The 19,788-nt window shown below is 39.7% G+C and overlaps 1 protein-coding gene across 2 annotated transcripts; it reads left to right on the top strand.

The window, feature by feature from the left end:
- The first annotated feature begins 407 nt into the window (after nt 1–407).
- Nucleotides 408–15,569, top strand: LOC118318551 (desmoglein-2). Of its 2 annotated transcripts, none has more exons than XM_035648332.1 (14): nt 408–563; nt 2,569–2,691; nt 3,414–3,569; nt 3,749–3,890; nt 4,662–4,822; nt 4,961–5,095; nt 5,678–5,863; nt 8,684–9,117; nt 9,232–9,374; nt 10,044–10,265; nt 10,950–11,192; nt 12,280–12,410; nt 12,594–12,887; nt 13,157–15,569. In XM_035648332.1, the coding sequence occupies exons 1-14, from the start codon at nt 519–521 to the stop codon at nt 14,207–14,209; spliced, it is 3,468 nt and encodes a 1,155-aa protein (XP_035504225.1). In that variant the 5' UTR covers nt 408–518; the 3' UTR covers nt 14,210–15,569. The 2 variants fall into 2 exon arrangements, with proteins under 2 accessions (XP_035504225.1, XP_035504226.1); XM_035648333.1 differs by having other exon boundaries at nt 13,160–15,569.
- Nucleotides 15,570–19,788: the final 4,219 nt, after the last annotated feature.

Raw genomic sequence — 19,788 nt, forward strand, 5'->3', positions numbered from 1 at the left:
TGTTCCTTGGTTTATAATATACAAGTTGTGCATTTGTGTTACATTTGATGGACTGAATAGCTGCATAAAATTGTTCCCTGGTATATATTCTGATAAAGTCAAGCCTTAGTGAATTGCAAACAAAAACCTTTAGGACTATGTAATACAGAAGTGAGTGTCAATATACAGGCAATGGTGACCAATAGGTTATTGACAGACATAGCCTTGTAAAACCACAATGATCATCAATTTTCTTTATTATTTTGTCTTATAATACTATGAAACAATATTTGTGAAACAATATTTCTGATTTGAACTCAAAAACGCAGTTTATTCTACAGGCAATGAACACTGTGGGGGTGGAACTCATTATAATGATACCAAACATGCCAAGCAGGTACAGACTGGCTGATCTCCCTCTCTCTCTCCCTCCCTCTTTCATAAGCCTTCTCCTTGTCTCCATAAGTTCAGTCAGACAGGACCTCTCACCTGGACTCTATCGGTTTATTTGGTATAGATAGCAGGACTGTTCTGTGGTCATGATTCAGGTTTCTTCGCCCGTGTTTGTGCTGCTACTGTTTGTGGTAAGTAAAAGAGTTTCCTGTCTCTTTTACCTGCTGTGTTTTCCCACTTTTACAGTTTGAACTGTGAGTTTAGAAACTGTAAGTTGATTTTGTCTGGTGGTTTATCAAGATACTGGCCAACCAGTTCCTCAGGAACTCAGTTGCTGATTTTAACTAGAACAGGTAAGGACAGCAGCTTTGTTCCCATAGGCCGTATGATTTCTGAGCAAAACCAGCTCCTAACCATGCTCTTTTTTTAATCACCACTTTATTTTACTGCGATTTTAATGATTCATGAGTGAATAACTATGTGAAAAGGACAGCAGCAACCTTATGAATGTTTTCTAAGATGAAGAGTGAATACAAAAAGTTCCAGTCATTGTCGTTGTCTCAGCACATTCTTTGTGTTCAGTGGTTTTTCATAAATTTGGTGGTGAGTCATAAGTTGTTTTGGCATAAAAAGATGGACACTCCTTTTTCTTTTCTTCTCTTCATAGTTCCCCTCTTAGTCTGACATGCCCATAGATAAATGTCCTGGGAGTGGTAGGGTGTGAACACAAACAGCTGCACAGTGCCTCACAAGTGGCTGTATTTACACACAGGCCCTGACATTATCTGTTCCAGTAGAATACAAAGAAAGATTGACATCAGCCCCCGAGCTGAAATTTAAAGGAATTTCTGACAACAATGATATCTCCCGACTTGGCAGACCAATGTGCCCGTCAGCAGTTCAGTGAAAATAAAATTCAGTACGACCACTAAACATTATGCAGCTCAATAAACATAATATATTTGTTCATATCATGGTCTCCAACAGATTCACATTTTATAAAAGGCTATGCATTCACGAGGCCGCCGCACGCCCCGATGTGTGGGGAGGTGTGATGGACCGATTATCGCTGCTTGCAGCTTTAATTTGTTTTGAAACACTCAATCATTTAGCAGGTGTCCTTCTCTTGAGTACATGGAGATTTGACAGCAGTTTGTCAAATCAGTTCAAACTGTTTAGAGCTCTAATCAGCCAGTAGAACTCACAATAATTATTTATTGTAACTGTAGGCAAATAGGGTCTTACTGTGAGTCCAAAGAGCCCCTTGTGATGGCTTTTTCATCCTGTGGAGGCTTTTACTGTTTATCAATGTACATAGTATATAACATAATCCAGACATGAAGTAATTTATATGTCAATTTAAATGCAATCTGTAAGTTTTACATTGGCTTAGACAAAAAAAACCCACAATTCATGGTAGTACTTAAAATATTTGTCAGTTCACAATGGAGAGAAGTTATGAAACTAAGTTATAAATGGTGACTTGCATCAGACATACATTCCAACTGAGCCTAAAAAATCTAACAAATCCAACTGAACAATGAATGGATAAACTAGTTAAATATATTCTACACTTACTAACACTTAATCCCAATTCAAAACATATTACATTATCATATTATATGTAATATCGCCAATAAGGCGGCGCATTCAGTATTCAATTCATATATCATCAAAGTACCACAACATTTGACTCTTTAACACTTAATTGAAACTTTAGCTTATATTCTTTTTCATGTCTCATTATTCCTTTCTTTTTTTAGGAGAGCAAAGAAAATCCTTAAAGATTTAGAAAGAGATTAAAAATACCTGGTATTATTAACAATAGCATGTAATAAGATAGATGCTTTGGTTTATATCATGCTGTTCTGGAAGCTCAATCATAATTACTCTGCTATACAGAAACCTAACCATTTAAATTTGTGACCCTGAAAACTGTAAATATGTAAAATGAAAAAATCCAACAAAAGTCCAAAACAAACAGAACCTTTCAAATGGTTGTCTAAAACTATATAAAGCAGAACACTGGATGTTTCTCACATTATGCACTATTTGATACATAATTTGGTACCTTTGATACAACTGTATCCTAGGATTTAATGTTAAGCAGCTGACTTTTCACGTGTTGAGCATAGATTCATCCGTCAGGTTAAGTCTCAGTGTGAAGTTATCATATCTGTTCTTTTCCATCCACAGGCTGTAGCTGCGATGAGGGCCAACTCTGGAGACAATCTTTTAAGAAAAAGAAGAGAATGGATTCTCCCTCCAAAGCTTTTGAAGGAAAATGTAGACTACTCTGGTCAATTATTTATTGCCAAGGTGAGTTACTGATCTTCAGTTCACTTAATACTATCCACTAACTCTTTGAAGCAGTAGCTGGCAGATGGAACATTAGGCTTGCCCTGAGAATCTATGTCTTCACTGGGGGACCCACATATTCACTGGACTGTACTGTTGCATGAGGAGTCATTTGGGATCATTATTTGTTTAGTTATACTTAATTTTGGTATGGATAATACAGGGAGAAAAAAATAAATTGTAGCACCAAGAATGTGTTTGATTATAAAGAGCAGGTTTTAAAAGGTAAACAGCCCAAACACAAACACTTAAAAAAACAGAACATTTAATGAATTATTATTGTAATTATTGTTATGGTTGTTTGTTATTATTTTTATCAGTGAAAATATGGTAAGGGAAGGGCAGCTACTTCATTTTATCCGAAAATGCACCTCATAACAGTTCTCACCTTAGACTGACAAGATGGAAAATTACCCTCCACACTCACCTTAAACATCAAGTAACACAGCCCCAAAATTAAAACCAACATAATTTCCCTTAGACTTCAGTAATGTGTAATTCTTACATATAATACATAACCATCACCAGTCACTAGAAGGAACTACTGCAACAGACTAAAAGGGGACTGTCCTCCACAAAGATATTCATGGATCTGCAGGGTGCTCTGGTATGTGATAAATATGTATTTATTGTTGTTCTTGTTTGTTTGTTCCTGGAGCAATGAAATCTGCTTTGTGTTTCAGATTCGATCAGATTTTGAGGCTAATGAAACTATTCGGTACTCCCTGGAAGGCATTGGTGCAAATCAAAAACCCTTTGACTTATTTGTAGTAAACCCTGAAAATGGATTCATCCGTCTCACCCAAAAGCTTGACAGGGAGAAAATTGACACATACAATGTGAGTGATCTGTGACAGATAGGGATTCAGTGATTTCTGCTTTTCAATTTTAATGTTGAGATAGTTGGCAAGAATTGCTACACATCAATGGCAGAGATGATTAATATTTGTGAATATACCTGCAAAGACAAGATGATAAAGATGACAATAGTTGAGTTTTGATATCCTGCTGTTTTCAGCTGTCAGGTGTTGCAACAAACAATAAGGGCCAAGTTGTAGAGAGAAATATTGCCATACGAATCAAGGTTGTCGACGAAAATGACAATGATCCAGAGTTTGGTGTAATCAAGAGCGGGAAGGTGGATGAGCACAGTTCTGCGGGTAAGTCTTTCTGCTTGTGTTCAATTTTCATTTTTTTTTTATGGCAAAGTAATAATACATGGTTTCATTATGTATAAAGTAAAACATTATGGTTTTGGGAGTTTGCGGTGCCATTTTATTGTGTTTCGTCAAAAACCTAAGGTGCAGACAAAACAAAGTTTACAGTCAACATCATTTTATGCCTTCATCATCCCAGCTTTTTCTTTCCAAAAGGATTTCTTTTCTGTTTTTATAATCAACGTTTCTCCCTGACATGCTCCGAGAGGAATTTAAAACGAGAGTGTGCTTTGCCTACACAATACTTGCTCTCCAATCATGTGGAGCTGGACAATATTAACTAATATTAATATTAATGATATCAATATTAAATGCTGATTTGTTTGAGTGCAGCCTATGGTGGAAACATCCACTGTTCAGTTAGATGACTCATACCATTCATGATTTCATTTGATTCTGTGTATATTCATGGGCGGCTGTGACTTTGGAGGTAGAGATGGTTGTCTACTAACCAGAAAGTCGGCAGTTTGATCCCGACCTCCCCCAGTCCGGATGCTGAAGTGTCCATTTAGTCAATTTGGGGTTAAGTGTCCTTGGGCAAGACACTTAACCCTAAATTGCCTCGGCTCATTCTGCAGTGTTTGAATGTGACAGATAAAGTGACGCAAATAGCAACGCTGTATGAATGTGAATGTGACTTATACTCTAAAGTGCTCTGAGTGGTCAATTAGACTTGAAAAGTTCTAGAAAATACAGTCCATTTATTATTTACAGGGACTTCAGTTATGAAAATCACTGCAACTGATGCTGATGAACCAGGGCTTGAGAACTCTCAGATAGCTTATAGCATTATAGCTCAGGATCCATCCGATGACATGTTCTATATGACCGATGATGGGACCATCTACGTCAACAGGCCTTTCCTGGACAGGGAGGTGCAGTATTTTTATTTCAACATTCATTTTTACATTAGATGGTGTGTGACTCTGACTCTGACAAAATAATGGTGGATTTATCTGTGAAAAAGTGACAGAAAATTGATTTGTCAATTTGTAATAATTCTTTAATTTCAGACAGTGGATCACTACACTCTGAGTGTGAAAGGTCAGGACCTTAATGGCAAACAAGGGGGAAGGAGTGGAACAGGCACTGTTACCATTAATGTAGTTGACGTCAATGACAACCTTCCGACCCTTGAAAAAGTGGAGGTAGTTTTCTTTCACTGTTCTATATCAACATGTTATAATGTATATGGGTGCAATATTAAATGGTTTCCTCAAGGGTTTCCAGAGTTTTTAGTCAGAGAAAAGGAAAAGAATACACAACACATTAAAATCAAACAAAATCAACACTGGAATGAACTGTATTACTTTCGTCTAGGGATGGCCCGATCCGATATTCCATATTGGTATCTGGTCGATATTGGCAAAAATGACTGGATCGGTTATTGGAAGAACTAAGAAGTAAAATCCAATCCGATACGTTACAGTAAACATACCAATTTTACTTTTTTTGCCTATTTACGTATCTACTAAGCCTTGAACGACATTCCAGCATCATATTTTTATGTTAAAAATGTTATTTGTTTTACAGTTGAGTGTAAGGTTTTAGATGGTTAGGTTAAGCAAAGTGCATCCTGGACAATGCATTATTAATATTTAATTTTAAGAGTGGGGAAAAGATTATATCAGATTAGTATCGGATTGGTACCTGCAGATACTCAAGGTTGCAGGATCGGTATCAGATCGGACACATCCCTACTTTCGTCTCATAATATGCTTTACTTACAGTACGAGGGCAGCATCAATGAGAATGAACACGGTGTGGAGGTGATGAGAATCAAAGCAGAGGACCTGGACCAGGAAGGCACAGACAACTGGAAAGCTGTGTTTGAAATCATCAAAGGCAATGAGGCTGGGTACTTCAGCATTAGAACAGATCCAAACACCAACGAAGGCATCCTAATGCTCGACAAGGTACTGCAGTTTTAATTCACAACAAATATACAGTATCTGTTGTGGTATCCGTGATATCTGTGGTAATGAGTGGCTGTGTCTCAGGAGAAGGAGTGGGTCGTCCACGAACCAGTGGGTCAGTGGTTCAATCCCTGGCACCTCCAGTCTGAATGCTGTTGGGGCAATTTGAACTATGCCATCAGTGTGTGAATGATGATGCAGTGTATAGAAGAGCTGTATGAATGTGTGTGAATGGAATAATGTGCTTTGAGTCGTTTTTAAGACTAGAAAATTATATATTTAATTTAATTGCCATGATCATGCTTCGTACATGATCAAAGAAATTAACTTCAAAATTTTATATTTAATTTAATTGCCATGATCATGCTCCCTACATGATTAAAGAAATTAACTTGTGTGGGTATAGACATACAACCATTGCTGAGGAAAATGATGAGGCCTGGGCATTCTCCAGAAAATAGAGACGAGCATTGGATTTACCAGAGACTGGATGATTGATGTGAGGATATTTTCAGATGAGTGGGAGGCAGCGGTAAGATGAGCAGAGCTGGCAGAAACGTTCTCATGCTTGTCTTGAGGAGCTGAATAATACGTTTATTTTAAGCTCTAACGAGCTGATATCCATCTGGTGATTCGCAGAGCACAATCTTTGACTGGGGCTTGAAGCTGTGAGAGCTCCAGACCCAGGGCGTGAACTTACACTAGAGCTTCATATTTGGAAAACATCAATGCAACTATCAAAATATTCTGGGATTTGAAGTCCAAAATACATGTTGTGTCATCTACCTTTGGGAACATTCAAATGTGGTCATGAGAGAAGATCTGTACCTCTCAAAAATCTTACTTGAAGCAAGTTAGACTATCACCAGAAATTGGCAAACACCAGAACACTGGCTAAAAATTGGAGAGCATATTTTTAAAATGGAAATTTCAACATACTTATTAAGAAAAAACCTGTATTTGAAAAGAACTGAGCAATTGTATGTACAGTTAAAGGAGACGTGACACTTCCAAAATCAATGCCTCAATGTCTGATCCTTGTGTATGAATATTGACACCAGCAGACAGCTAAACATTTTGGTAACACTTTATATGAAGCCCATATCTATGGTGCATTATGACAGCATTCCTAGTGCATTATAATGCATTCATAATATTTTATAACTGTCCTCATAAACACACATTCTGATGCACTATATCAACAGTCATAAGACATTATAGATGTTTCCTATAATTTAATTACAAATTAAATTGTCTTATGAATGCTTTTGACTAGTTATAAACGAGAGGTTGACTGATGGGTTTATTGTACATAATGACTACATATACACATCTGAAGAATCCACTGTAATAAGGACTCATAGTACGCTATAATACTCTATGAATCATAGGTCCTCATTGTATGCATTAAGTAAAGTGAAATATATTTTCATGCATCTTTTAATGATTCATACTAGGGCTGGTCGATAAAACGATAACGATAATTACTGCAAAATTTCCGTCCATGTTTTGACAGACAACACGAACAGCCAATGATAATGAGGACACTGCCGTGCTGAACCAATCATGTGGCTGGAATAGAGTTACAGCCACATCAAGTTAGGATGAGGCACACAGCAGAGCGTAGCAGAAGCAGCCGGCTGCAGCTCTGTTTATGGTGGGGCATCTGCAGCTCATCAGTTCGTGAGATCGAGATAAAAGAGAAAATGAGGAGAGAAAATGTAAACTCTAGTGACAGCGTTACCGAAGAAGACGTCCCGACGGACACAAGGCTCAAAAGATGAGGAAATTGTTTGAAAAGCGTCCGAGGAATATTTAAAGTCCGACAAGAATCAGAGCAGTAGCGTGCGCTGCAAACTGTGTCAAAAGCATTAGTAGCAGTTGTATTTAGGGCATTATACAGCAGCAGATATATAATGTTCTACAGTACATTTATCATGTTCAACTTCTCAGAAAAAAAATAATACTTGACAGAAAAAGTGATTTGACTTATATCTTCATATATATCTATCATTCAACCTCTCATTTATAACTAGTCAAAAGCATCCATAAGACACTTGAATTTATAATTCATTATAGGCAACATCTATAAGGTCTTGTGATTGTTGATAGTGCATCAGAATGCATTTTGTGTGTTTATGAGGACAGTTATAAAACATTATGAATCTATTATAATGCACTATGAATGCTATCATGATGCACTAAAGATAGGGGCTTCATAGAAAATGTTATCAACAATTTATTTGTTTTTTTCATTTTCTTGTGTAAATTGTTTCTGATAGTGTTCCTTATCACACTATGCTCTATATATTACTTATACTTTTCCATGTGGGTGGTGGTGTGTTGTTTAAACTCTTTGAAATTGCAATAGAAATTGGTTCATGAGCAGTGTTTCCCACAGAATTTGATTCTCCCTGTCGTGGTTCCAAAAATTAGTTGTCAAATATACTTTGGTGGCTTGAACCCACTCAAGTAAATTCTCAAGAGTGTACTTAAACCCTTCCACCACATTAAGGTGGTAAATGGTTGGTGATGCTTGGCATTTTAGCTAAGCAATGGAATTTATTCATCCATATATTGAGCATATTTGTTGAGCAAAACATAGGCCTAATCTTTAACTGTTTTAGTGTCTACCCATTACACCATCATATTTGTTTTATTTAATTCTATAATCTCTCTCATCCATGCAAAATTACCTTAGTATTAGTATATTTTAGACCTCATTTTTCTCAGTTTATTGGGCCAATATCGACAAATCTAAATAACCAGTTTTGTTGTTTGTAATGTGTGTTCTTCGTGTTTGTTTGTGCTATTTTACAGGCTGTGAATTATGAGGATGTGAAGGACCTTGACCTGGGACTTATTGTTAGAAACAATGCTTCATTTTTTGATGGATCGGCGGGAAATGCTGGAGTTGGTATAAATTTCGGTGGTGGAGCAGGTGGAGGAGGTGGAGCAGGTGGAGGAGGGGGGGGGGGAGGAGCAGGGGGTGCAGGGGCGACAGGAGGATCATCTGGTGCAAGTGGAAGTGGTGCAGGAGGTGGGTCTGGAGGATCATCATGGCAAAGTGGGACCAAATATAAAACTTATCCAATCAAAATCAATGTGAAGAATCAGCCTGAGGGGCCAAGTTTCGACCCTAAAGTGAAATCAATTCCCATCTCAGAAGGAGGTCACTCCATAAATATTAATGATGTTATTGCCCACTATCCTGCAATAGATGGAGACACTAGGGAACCAGCTGAGAATGTCAGGTCAGTGTATACACAAACACATACACATACACATGGAAGGCTCTAAAGTTAAAATAATATCATCTCACTACACTTAATAATAATAATAACTGACAAAGTGTATCTCTTCTCTAGGTATGCCAAAGGCTCAGACCCTGACAACTGGCTAACCATCGACCCAAAGACAGCTGAAATCAAACTGAACAAGATGCCTGACAGAGAATCTCCATTCTTGGTCAATGGGACATACATCGCTCAAGTACTCTGCATTACAGAAGGTACAGTACACTCTTTGCATGTATATCTCCTGCATCTACAGATGTTTTACTTACTGTTTAAGGCTAGTACTCTGAAATGTAGATGTTGATAGCCAATGCACATAAAAGGCTAAACTGTGCAAGAAGATTCTACAGTCAACAGTGTTTCCTCCATACACCTTACAATATAAAAATCATGTGAAACATAAAACACTGACTTGCTAACCACACACACAAGCCTTGTATGAGGAGAGGTCCATAGTCACACACTTTGAAAACGCCTGCTTTTGAGAAATGGCAAAATAGACCTTCCCCTTCCAGGAACATAGACAAAACATTTTACTACAATTGTCCCATTACAGTTTGTTGGTGTAATATTCACATTTAATTAACATCTGCAGCAAATCAAAATGTTCTGTTTCTTGTGTAAAAAAAGTTTGACATGAGGTAAGTCAAATAACCTGGGGAATGCAAGTTGTAGCATAAGCACATTCAGCTACATCTAACATCTGTACAGACTGCACAAAGACTGCAGAAGTTAAATTCACAAGAATGAAACAAGGAGAAAATTATCATCATTATCAACCTGAACACATCATTAGCAGGGTAGCCAGTTCTGTCTCTGAACTTCTGTATGACAAAGGGGCAGGTACATGAAAAAATGCTGAATGATCTATCTTTTTCTAACAGACATGCCCAGCACAACAGCAACTGGCACTGTAGCCATCCAGGTTCAAGATTTAAATGACCACTGCCCCATCGTGACCAGTAACATGCAGACCATGTGTACCACGGATTATGCTGTTATTGTGAATGCTCAAGATGAGGACACATACCCTAACGGACCTCCTTTTGACTTCTTCATTGTTCCGGAAGGCACTAAGGGCAAATGGAAGGTGGAGCATCTCAATGGTGAGGAGAATACTTCAGCCGTCTGCATATGGATAGCTTGAAGCAAGTGTTAAGCAGCTTAAGATCATGAAAGTACTATTGTTTTAAAGAGACACTGAGGTGACTGTTCAGATGTACTGATAGAATGTAATATGATTGAAAGTGATTGTAGTACATCTTATTTTGTAAATTAAGTTTTTTTTTACTTTGCTCGGAACATTCAACCCTAACCCTCAGAATTTTATTGTTACTGGTCAATGATGTGTACTGTTTGCTTGCATATATGAAATAGTTCAAATCTGTTTCACTTTTAAACACAACTAGCATAACTGATGGGTGTGGTAGGGTTAAGTCAGAAGTGTGCTCACACCCAGTGTGATGTCACAGGTCCTGGAGTACACTTTTATATCACTGCAACATTATAAGGTAGCATTGAGTTGCTCTTAAAAATGTCCTCTCAGTATTAACTTCTGATGTTTAAATTATGGAAAAGCAGAAATAATTATTACAGTTATTTCACAGTACAGTAGAGAAAGGGACAGAAATTTGGAAAAGAAGGAAATTACATGCAATCAAAGTTCTGTACTTGAATCGAACACTTAAGTGCATCTAAGACCAGTGAACTTCCAGAATGCCCAGAACCCAGTGTCCTATTAGCTGTTACCTAGTAAATCATGCTTCATAAGTTTTTCATTTTGCCTTCAGATACTGCTGCTATCCTTAGGGTCCAGGAGTCCTTGTGGCCTGGTTTCTATGAAGTGGAACTTGTTATAAGGGATGAGCAGGGTGAGGCCTGTCCAGAACCACAAAAAGTGAAGGTCAGAGTTTGTACCTGTGAGGATGGAGTGGTGTGTGGGAAAAAAGGCGGCAATGCTGACCCCAGCAAAGGAGCAGAATTGGGGCCTGCCGGCATCGGACTGCTATTCCTAGGCCTGCTGCTGTTAGCGTGTAAGTTTGACATGATGCTTATTCTGATGTAGGGTTGATTTTGGCGTGAAGGCTGGTATGCTACATTCAAATCTCCTTTACAGAGGGGATGGGATTTTATGACGTGAAGGCTGGTAGGCTACATTCAAACCTCCTTTACAGAGAGGATGTGAACTGAATAACGAGTAATTCATTTGACGATTACTACATCCCAAGCACGGTTGTAGACTGCTTTGATTTTGGGTATTGGTGATCGACACCAACTGCTGCTTTGTTGAGTGTCCCAACCTGGAAATTTAAGCATTGCTGTGTTTCCATCCGCAAAAGTCTATAACATGCACTCAGTGTTGTATATTACCTAAAACTAAAGCCATGGAATCTAATAATCCAGGGGTGGCCAACCAGTCCAGCATTAAGAGCCTCCCATAAAAACAATAACAGCACTGAACAATTAACTCTACAATGAACATAAATAGTAACCTTGATTCCTGCAGGAATCTTTAGTAAAAGGAGGAATTTGTATAAAATTATTAACACATTATTCACTGAGAATATTGCAATGTATCAGATGATTTCCCCCCCTCATATTTTTCCATATTATGATTTTATTTAATTTCCACTTTCATATGTTTTGTATTAAATATTAAATATTTTGTATTTTGTATTCACATTAATGTTCAGTTCAGCAAAGTCATTATTATCTCAAGTTTCACTGAGAATGTCAGTAAAATAAATAATATTCCAGAGTGAAGTTTAAAGAAAAAGAAGAACAGACATGAGTCAGTATCAGTCCCCTGTCCTCCTCCCTCTGCTGCTGCTGCAATTCACTGTCTGCAGGCACCACTGTCACACAGGTGGTGAGGTGGGTTTATCTCAGACAGTAGATAAGTTTATAAGAATTTACTAGATTCATGTCAAAGTAATATAATCACACTACAGACAGATAGCTTTCGTTTTATATTCTTTATTACAATTCACTATTAGCTTAACTGCAGCACTATGCTTTAAATTGGTCAAGCTCTATATTACAAGACAAAATATGATACTACTGTAGTCCCCACACTACACTTTGGGAAGTTAGACTAAAACTTTGTTGTTGTTTTTACAGTCATTCTTCTGTTGCTGCTGTTCTGCCAATGCGGGCAGGCTGCAGGTTTGTCAGGGGGCTTTGCTGAGATGCCCTTCGACACCAAATCACACCTCATTAACTATCGCACTGAGGGCCCGGGAGTGAACACGGTAAGACCAACGCATTAACCTTTTAAACACATACCTTCACTGGTGAGGACAGGAATAATGTCATTTATACTGGTAACTTGCTATTGAGATGATGTCTGCTTGAAAGCTGCATTCATTTTGGCCATGAGGCAGCAGAAAAGTTTCCGAATATGTTCTAACATTCGGATCCTTGGCCTATTATAGGAGGTTCCACTGGTGAACAAGCCATCACAAATAGATGGAAATATGGTCAACAGGGGTATAGGAGTTGCCAGCAAAACAATGGCGCCCATGGAAAGTTTTTATTATCCGATATCAGTCGCTTCCATGGATGGTATGAACAGGGTCATTCATCAAAGAGAAACCTGGGGGATGATGAACCCGCCAAGTGGTGGTGGCTTCTACCCTGAGATTGAAGACAAAGAATTAGGAGGAGGTGGAGGAATTTACGATGGTATGGCTCTGCCAGACCACATCCTGGGACAGTACTACACTCGGGTAAGGACTCATTTAAATATAATATTTTAAAAACCTTTTATTTTCTGTAATCTAAAGTAGGCTTGGAGTTAGTTATCTTAAATGAGCACTTAAGCTCAGATCACTCTTGTTAACACGACAACAAAAGGGATGTGAGCATTCTCAGGGTTTCTACTGAATTTTTCTTTCTATTAATTTTTTTCTTGGGGGAATCTATTACTCCATTAATAAAAAGTCAAATCGTATATGACTTTTATCATGGTAATGATTTTCTATTGACTTTTGAACAGAAGTTGACTCATGGAAATGAGAACCTTGAAGTGAAGGACAGTCTGTTGGTTTATGACTATGAGGGCCAGGGTTCCTCTGCTGGCTCAGTGGGATGCTGCAGCCTCCTGGAGTCTGACAATGACACACAATTCCTTGATGACCTTGGACCAAAGTTTAAAACCCTGGCTAAGGTGTGCAGAGGCAAGCCGATCCCAACTGAAATAAAACAAGTGTTCACTCCTCTGCCTAATGCCTCCATCAATACTCAGTCCTCAGTATCAGGTTTGGTGAGTACACCGCAGCTTCCCCCTCCAACCCAGCTGCAGTCGACTGTCTCCAACATGCAAGAGACTGTGGTCAGGGATACATCTGAGCGTTATAATATGGTGAAAGAACGCATGGCCACAGAGAAAGGAGAGATGGTAAATCAAGGCCAGATGCTCTTGCTACAACAGCAGCAGCCTGTGTACTACGCCACCAAACCTGTGCTGCAGCCAATGCACTACATCATCCAGCCACAGGTTCAGAACACCATGCTGCTGGCTGAGTCAGCAGCCACCAACCTGCAGGGCATGGTACTGATTAATGGCACCCAGACTGGACCTGCCCCAGGCATGGTCGTTCAGGGCCAGGCAGTGATGTCTAGTGGACAATACCAGGGCCCCAGCATGGTGCTGGTACAAAAGAGCGGCCTTCAGGGGGGCAATTCCAACCTGATCCACACTGGTAACCTTGCTGACTCCCAGACCTTAATGGTAGTTGAGGACAAGGTCCCTGCTGGGAAAATGAAAGTGCTGAAAGGGAGCCAGACCTGCCTCGTGCAGAGAGGCACTCTACAACCAAGAGGGTCTTCCGGATCTCAGAGAGTCCTGGTGATTGGAGAACCAACAAGCAGTGAAGGGCAGGTGGTCCAGGAGGCAGTAGGACTGTCCAAAAAGTTTGATTCTCAGGGATTCCTTTACAGCACATCTACTGGCTCTCAAGGCAGTGTGGTGGGTTCTTTTACCACCATGGGGAGCTCAACCCCCACCTACCGCAATGTGGTGATGCAGGAACCCAGAGAAATTCACTGAAGTGTGATGTGAGAAATGACATCCTTTAATGAAGTTCCAACTTCTGGAAGGCAGTGTCTCAAGAATTTTTATGTGCAGTGCTTTACATGTTTGTCAGCATATTGGTGGAGGGTGTGGTACAGCAGCTTATCTAGGAATGAAGCAATATGTTCAATCAGTTTATGGTATATTGACAATTGCACATAAAAAACTCTGCTTTGATTGATCAATCAGTCATGCAAAATGTATTTGTATAGCCCACATTCACAAATCACAATTTGCCTCATAGGTAATAACATAACAGTCATTGTACATTGTGCAACATCCTCTGTCCTTAAATCTCGACTCGAGTGAGATTTTTCCATTGTGATGCAGTGACTATCTGGTTCACACTCCAATATGGTAAGTAGTTATTAAAGTAGAATTAATAATTATAACTATGTTCAGAGCAAAACTAGATCAGTGGAGACACTTTGCAGAAACGGTTGATTATGGCACGCAGCTCTCTCTCTCTCTCTCTCTCTCTCTCTTTTCATTGACTTACCTTGACTTATTTGTTTGGAGTTAGGACCGAAGCTCCGCATAGGCACAAATGCACGCATGAACACGCACGCACGCACGCACACACGCACACACACTCACAGATAATATATATTATTATATGTGGGAAATGCAGATGTCAAACTACTGTTTGTAATTACATTTGTGTTGTGTTGTTACCCTTTGGAACGGCTTTGTGTTGGACGAAACGTTTCTTTACCAGCCAGTATGGTGGTGCCATGTCTTTTGATGGAGTTAAAGTTAAAATGGCATTCACTAGTTAACATTTTACAAATCACCTGTCTTGTGTCGGATCTAATCAGTTTTATTTGTGTAGCGCCAAATCACAACATGCATTGTCTTTAAATAGCACTTTACATAGTGATATAATAGAGAGAGTGAGAGAGATGCTCATGATGGGAGTTCCAGTCTAGGCCTATAGCAGCATAACTAAGAGATGGTTCAGTAAACACCTGAGCAGCTCTAACTGCTTTAAGTCTAACCTTCAATGTGGAGAGGGTGTCTGCCTCCCTGACACAAACTGGGAGCTGGCTCCAGAGGAGAGGAGCCTGGTGGCTAAAAGCTTTGCCTCCCATTCTATTTTTACACACTCTGTAAACACAAGATGGGCAGAGTGATCTATTTTGAAAAGAATAAAAAAAAATTCTACACTGTGTAGATGATCATGGTTAAAAATTGTAAAATAGATTTTGATTTATGACTGTGTAGACAGTTGTTTATGTACTGGAATGCATTTGACATAATGTGATAATGTTTGTCTCAGGGATGATGGAAAACTTTCATCTCGCTTGCTTCCCTTAATAAAATGTTCTGTATGAAACAGCTTCATGTCAAAAGTATTTTCGGGGGTTTGTGTGTGGACAGACTAGTTGATATTAGTCAGCGTGACTATCAAATGATTAGTATTTGACAGTAACTCACTAACTAACTCACTCTTAACCATCATCATTCTCCAGGATCCTGTAGATTGATGACTGGTTTCCAGTGATCCGAATGTTCAGTAGTTTGGCTGTTGACAGGTTTTGATCTCTTATCTGGAACTTAACTTCCTCCGGAGCAGGTTAGCAGTTCAGCGTCAGTTACCATGGTGATTAACCCAGGTAAGAAGGGAACCAGCTTCCTAGGACAGAAAACCCAGAGTTAAACGTGAAGTTACCTCGATAACTGCAAATCCTGCATTGTAGTACAGGCCCCAGGTTAGCTTCATGGAGTATGTGGCAATAGTAACTGACTCAGAGTTGAATGAAACTCAGGGATTTTGGTTTCAAAAAGCCAGTTCTGCTCAATTCTGAGGTTCAGTGCCCAGTTCAATTCAATTCAATTCAATTCAGTTTTATTTGTATTGCGCCATATCACAACATACATTGTCTCAAGGCACTTTACATAGTGAGGTCAATATAACAATATTACAGGGAAAACCCAACAAATCCCACAATGAGCAAAGCACTTGGCGACGGGGGAGAGAAAAAAAATCCCTTTTAACAGGAAGAAATCTCTGACAGAACCAGACTCAGTTGCTGGCGGTCGTCTGTCTCGACCGGTTGGGGTGAGGAGAGAAATGGGGAAGAGAGGAGAAGTGGGCAGAAAGAGGGTGGGAGGAGAGACAGTAGGAGAGAAGAGAGAGAGAGAGGACAGTTCTACAACCGCCGCTTTAATCTCTACCAGACTGATACTTATAATTAAAAAATACAATTATGTTGTTATTATTATTAGTGATGATATTAATATTAATAATAATAATGAGATAATAATGACGGGTTTGGGTCCTGCAGCTCTGGGGTCAGAGATACACTAGGAGAGATAGAAAACACAAACAGGGTTAGTGACATGTACTGTAAACATATCGGGGGATAGTGGGGTAGTATAACAGTTGCTTTAATTTCTACCAGACTGATACTTATAATTAGTGAAAACTGACACTTATAAATACAATGATGTTATTAATAATAATAATAGTAATAATAATAATAATGACGGGTTTGGATCCTGCAGCTCTGGGGTCAGATATACTAGGAGAGAGAGAAAACAGAGTTAGTGACATGTAATGTAGATACATGGAGGCAGAGAGAGAGAGATTGAAAAAGTGGGAGAAGGAGAGAGAGATAGAGAGAGAGAGAGAGGGAGAAGGAGAGAACGGGAGAGGGAGAAAGATGCTCATGATATAAGTTCCCCAAGCAGTCTAGGTCTATAGCAGCATAATAAAGAAATGGTTTATTAAACACCTGAGCAGCTCTAACTATAAGCTTTATCAAAGAGTAAGGTTTTAAGTTTAACTTTAAATGTAGAGAGGGTATCTGCCTCTCTGACACAAACTGGGAGCTGGTTCCAGAGGAGAGTAGCCTGGTGGCAGAAGGCTCTACCTCCCATTCTACTTTTATAGACTCTGGGAACCACAAGTAGTCCTGCATTTACAGATCGAAGTGATCGATTGGGATAATATGAAACTATGAGCTCTGTAAGATATGATGGAGCTTGATTATTAAGGGCTTTGTAGGTTAGGAGCAGTATTTTGAGTTCTATTCTGAATTTTACAGGAAGCCAATGCAGAGATTCTAACACTGGAGAAATATGATCTCTTTTTCTAGTTCCTGTCAGAACTCGTGCTGCTGCATTTTGGATTAACATGAGGCTTTTCACAGACTTGTTGGGGCATCCTAGCAGTAATGAATTACAGTAGTCCAGTCTAGAAGTAACAAATGCATGGACTCGCTTTTCAGCATCCTTTTGAGATAGGATGTTTCTAATGTTCTTGATATTGCACAGGTGAAAGAAGGCTCTCCTAGAGACTTGTTTTATGTGTGAGTCAAAGGACATGTCCTGGTCAAAATTTAACTCCAAGGTTTCTCACAGTAGAGCTGGAGGCCAAGGTAATGCCATCCAAGGTAACTATATGATCAGATAATGTTTCTCTGAGATGCTTAGGGCCGCAGACTGCAGACATCTCTTTAAGGTAGATGGACTCTGCCTAAACAAGTCAGGAGTAAAACTGTTCAAGTCTAACCAACTTTACTTCCTGCGCCACTCATCTGTTATCCCTGCCAAGGACAAGAGACAAGAGGAATCACCACTGAAAGAAAACATAACACAACGTGCCTGGAACCCCGAAAGGAGAACCATCTCACCCCAGGCCAGCCTTGATAATGGGATACAGCAGGGTCAAGAGGTGGCATCTTCAACACCCTCCACACCTTACACAAACATTGAGTCTTCCCACAGGCCCTGAAAACTGCTGTTTTGAAGCCACTCTTAAAAAAGGACAATTTGGACACTTCTCTAATGAGCAATTATAGGCCAATATCAAACCCTCCCACTTCTGAGCAAAATCATTCAAAAAGCTGTTTTTAGGCAGTTGAACGACTTCATGGCAATAAACAACTGTTTTAATGTCTTCCAGTCTGGCTTTAGACCACACCATAGATGGCTCTTGTTAAGGTCTTCAATGACATCCACTTAAACAATGGCAAAAATTTCAGTCTTGGTTTAACTTGATCCTAGTGCTGCATTCGACACAGTAGATCACAACATATTACTAGACCGAATGGAAAACTGGGTGGGACTATCTGGCACATTATTAAACTGGCTTGAATCCTTTTTGAAAGAAAGGGACTACTTTGTGTCTATAGGTAATAACACGTGGAGTTCCCCAAGGCTCAATTCTGGGGCCTCTTCTGTTCAACATTCAGCCTTCCCACATGTAGCAAGATGGCGCCAGTCTGTTCGGCGATTCGTCTTCCACGGGCGCTCTGTTTTACGTTTGTTACAGCCCTATGCATCTATCTGGATGTGCCTGCCCTACTGTGCTATGATCGTCAAGCCCTGTTTAACATCCGCGACTTAGATCTCCCTATGGTTCGGGCAGCTAGACCCGAACCAGGAGATTGGACCAAACCTCCCCCTCCCGTGCTGTCAGGCATCCCAGCTTACCTGCGCCACACGCCTGCGGCCCCTCCTCGCAAAATCCGCTACCACATTGATTTTAAACTTCTACTGACTGTTTACAAATCCCTCCATGATCTGGCCCCCACGTACCTGTCGGATCTTCTCCACCACCACATCTCCTCCGGAGCACTACGGTCAGCTGACCAACTGCTGTTGGAAGTGCCCAGGTCCAGGCTAAAAACCAGGGGGGACAGAGCCTTTGCAGTAGCGGTCCCCAGACTCTGGAACTGCCTCCCCCTGCACATCCGTGCAGCCCAGTCTCTGAATATATTTAAGTCCCATTTAAAGACCCTCCTCTTTTCACTAGCCTTCGATTAGTGTCTCCTTTTTTTTTTAAAGTGCCAGTGCATTGTGTTCCCTGGTTACCTTTTAGATTTTCTTTTTTGCTTTACTTTACCTATTGTATTATTCTTTGTTTATTGCACTTAAGCACTTTCTAGTGAAGCACTTTGGTGCGGCTCAGCCGTCTGTAAATGCGCTATAGAAATAAAATTGACTTGACTTGACTTGACAACATCTACATGCTCCCACTAGCTCAGATCATGGAAAACAACAAAATATGTTACCATAATTACGCAGACACACGCATCTATATAACAATATCGCCTTGGGACTATGGTCCAATACAAGCACAGTAAATGCATTGAGGAAATAACAGAAATAATTGTTTTGGGAGCCAAGGAAGAACGATTTAAAGTTAGCACCTTCAAACGGTAATGTTAAAAAAACCACAAATCAAGCCAGAAATCTGGGTGAAGTCCTGGTCTCAGACCTCAACTTCCAACAGCCACATTAAAATGATGACTAAGTCAGCCTACTATCATCTAAAGAATATATCAAGGATTAAAGGACTTTGGTAAAACTTATCCATGCATTCATCTCCAGCAGGCTCGACTACTGTAACAGTGTCCTTACAGGTCTCCCTAAACCAGATCAGACAGCTGCAGTTAATTCAGAACTCTGCTGCCCGAGCCGTCATTAAGACCAAAAAAGTAGATCATATTAATCCAGTCCCAAGATCTTTACACTGGCTTCATGTTTGTCAAATAACTTCAAAATACTACTGTTGGTTTACAAAGCATTGAAGGGTTTAGGGACAA

The sequence above is a fragment of the Scophthalmus maximus genome, chromosome 7 (genome assembly GCF_022379125.1).
Source record: "Scophthalmus maximus strain ysfricsl-2021 chromosome 7, ASM2237912v1, whole genome shotgun sequence".
Lineage (NCBI taxonomy): Eukaryota > Metazoa > Chordata > Actinopteri > Pleuronectiformes > Scophthalmidae > Scophthalmus > Scophthalmus maximus.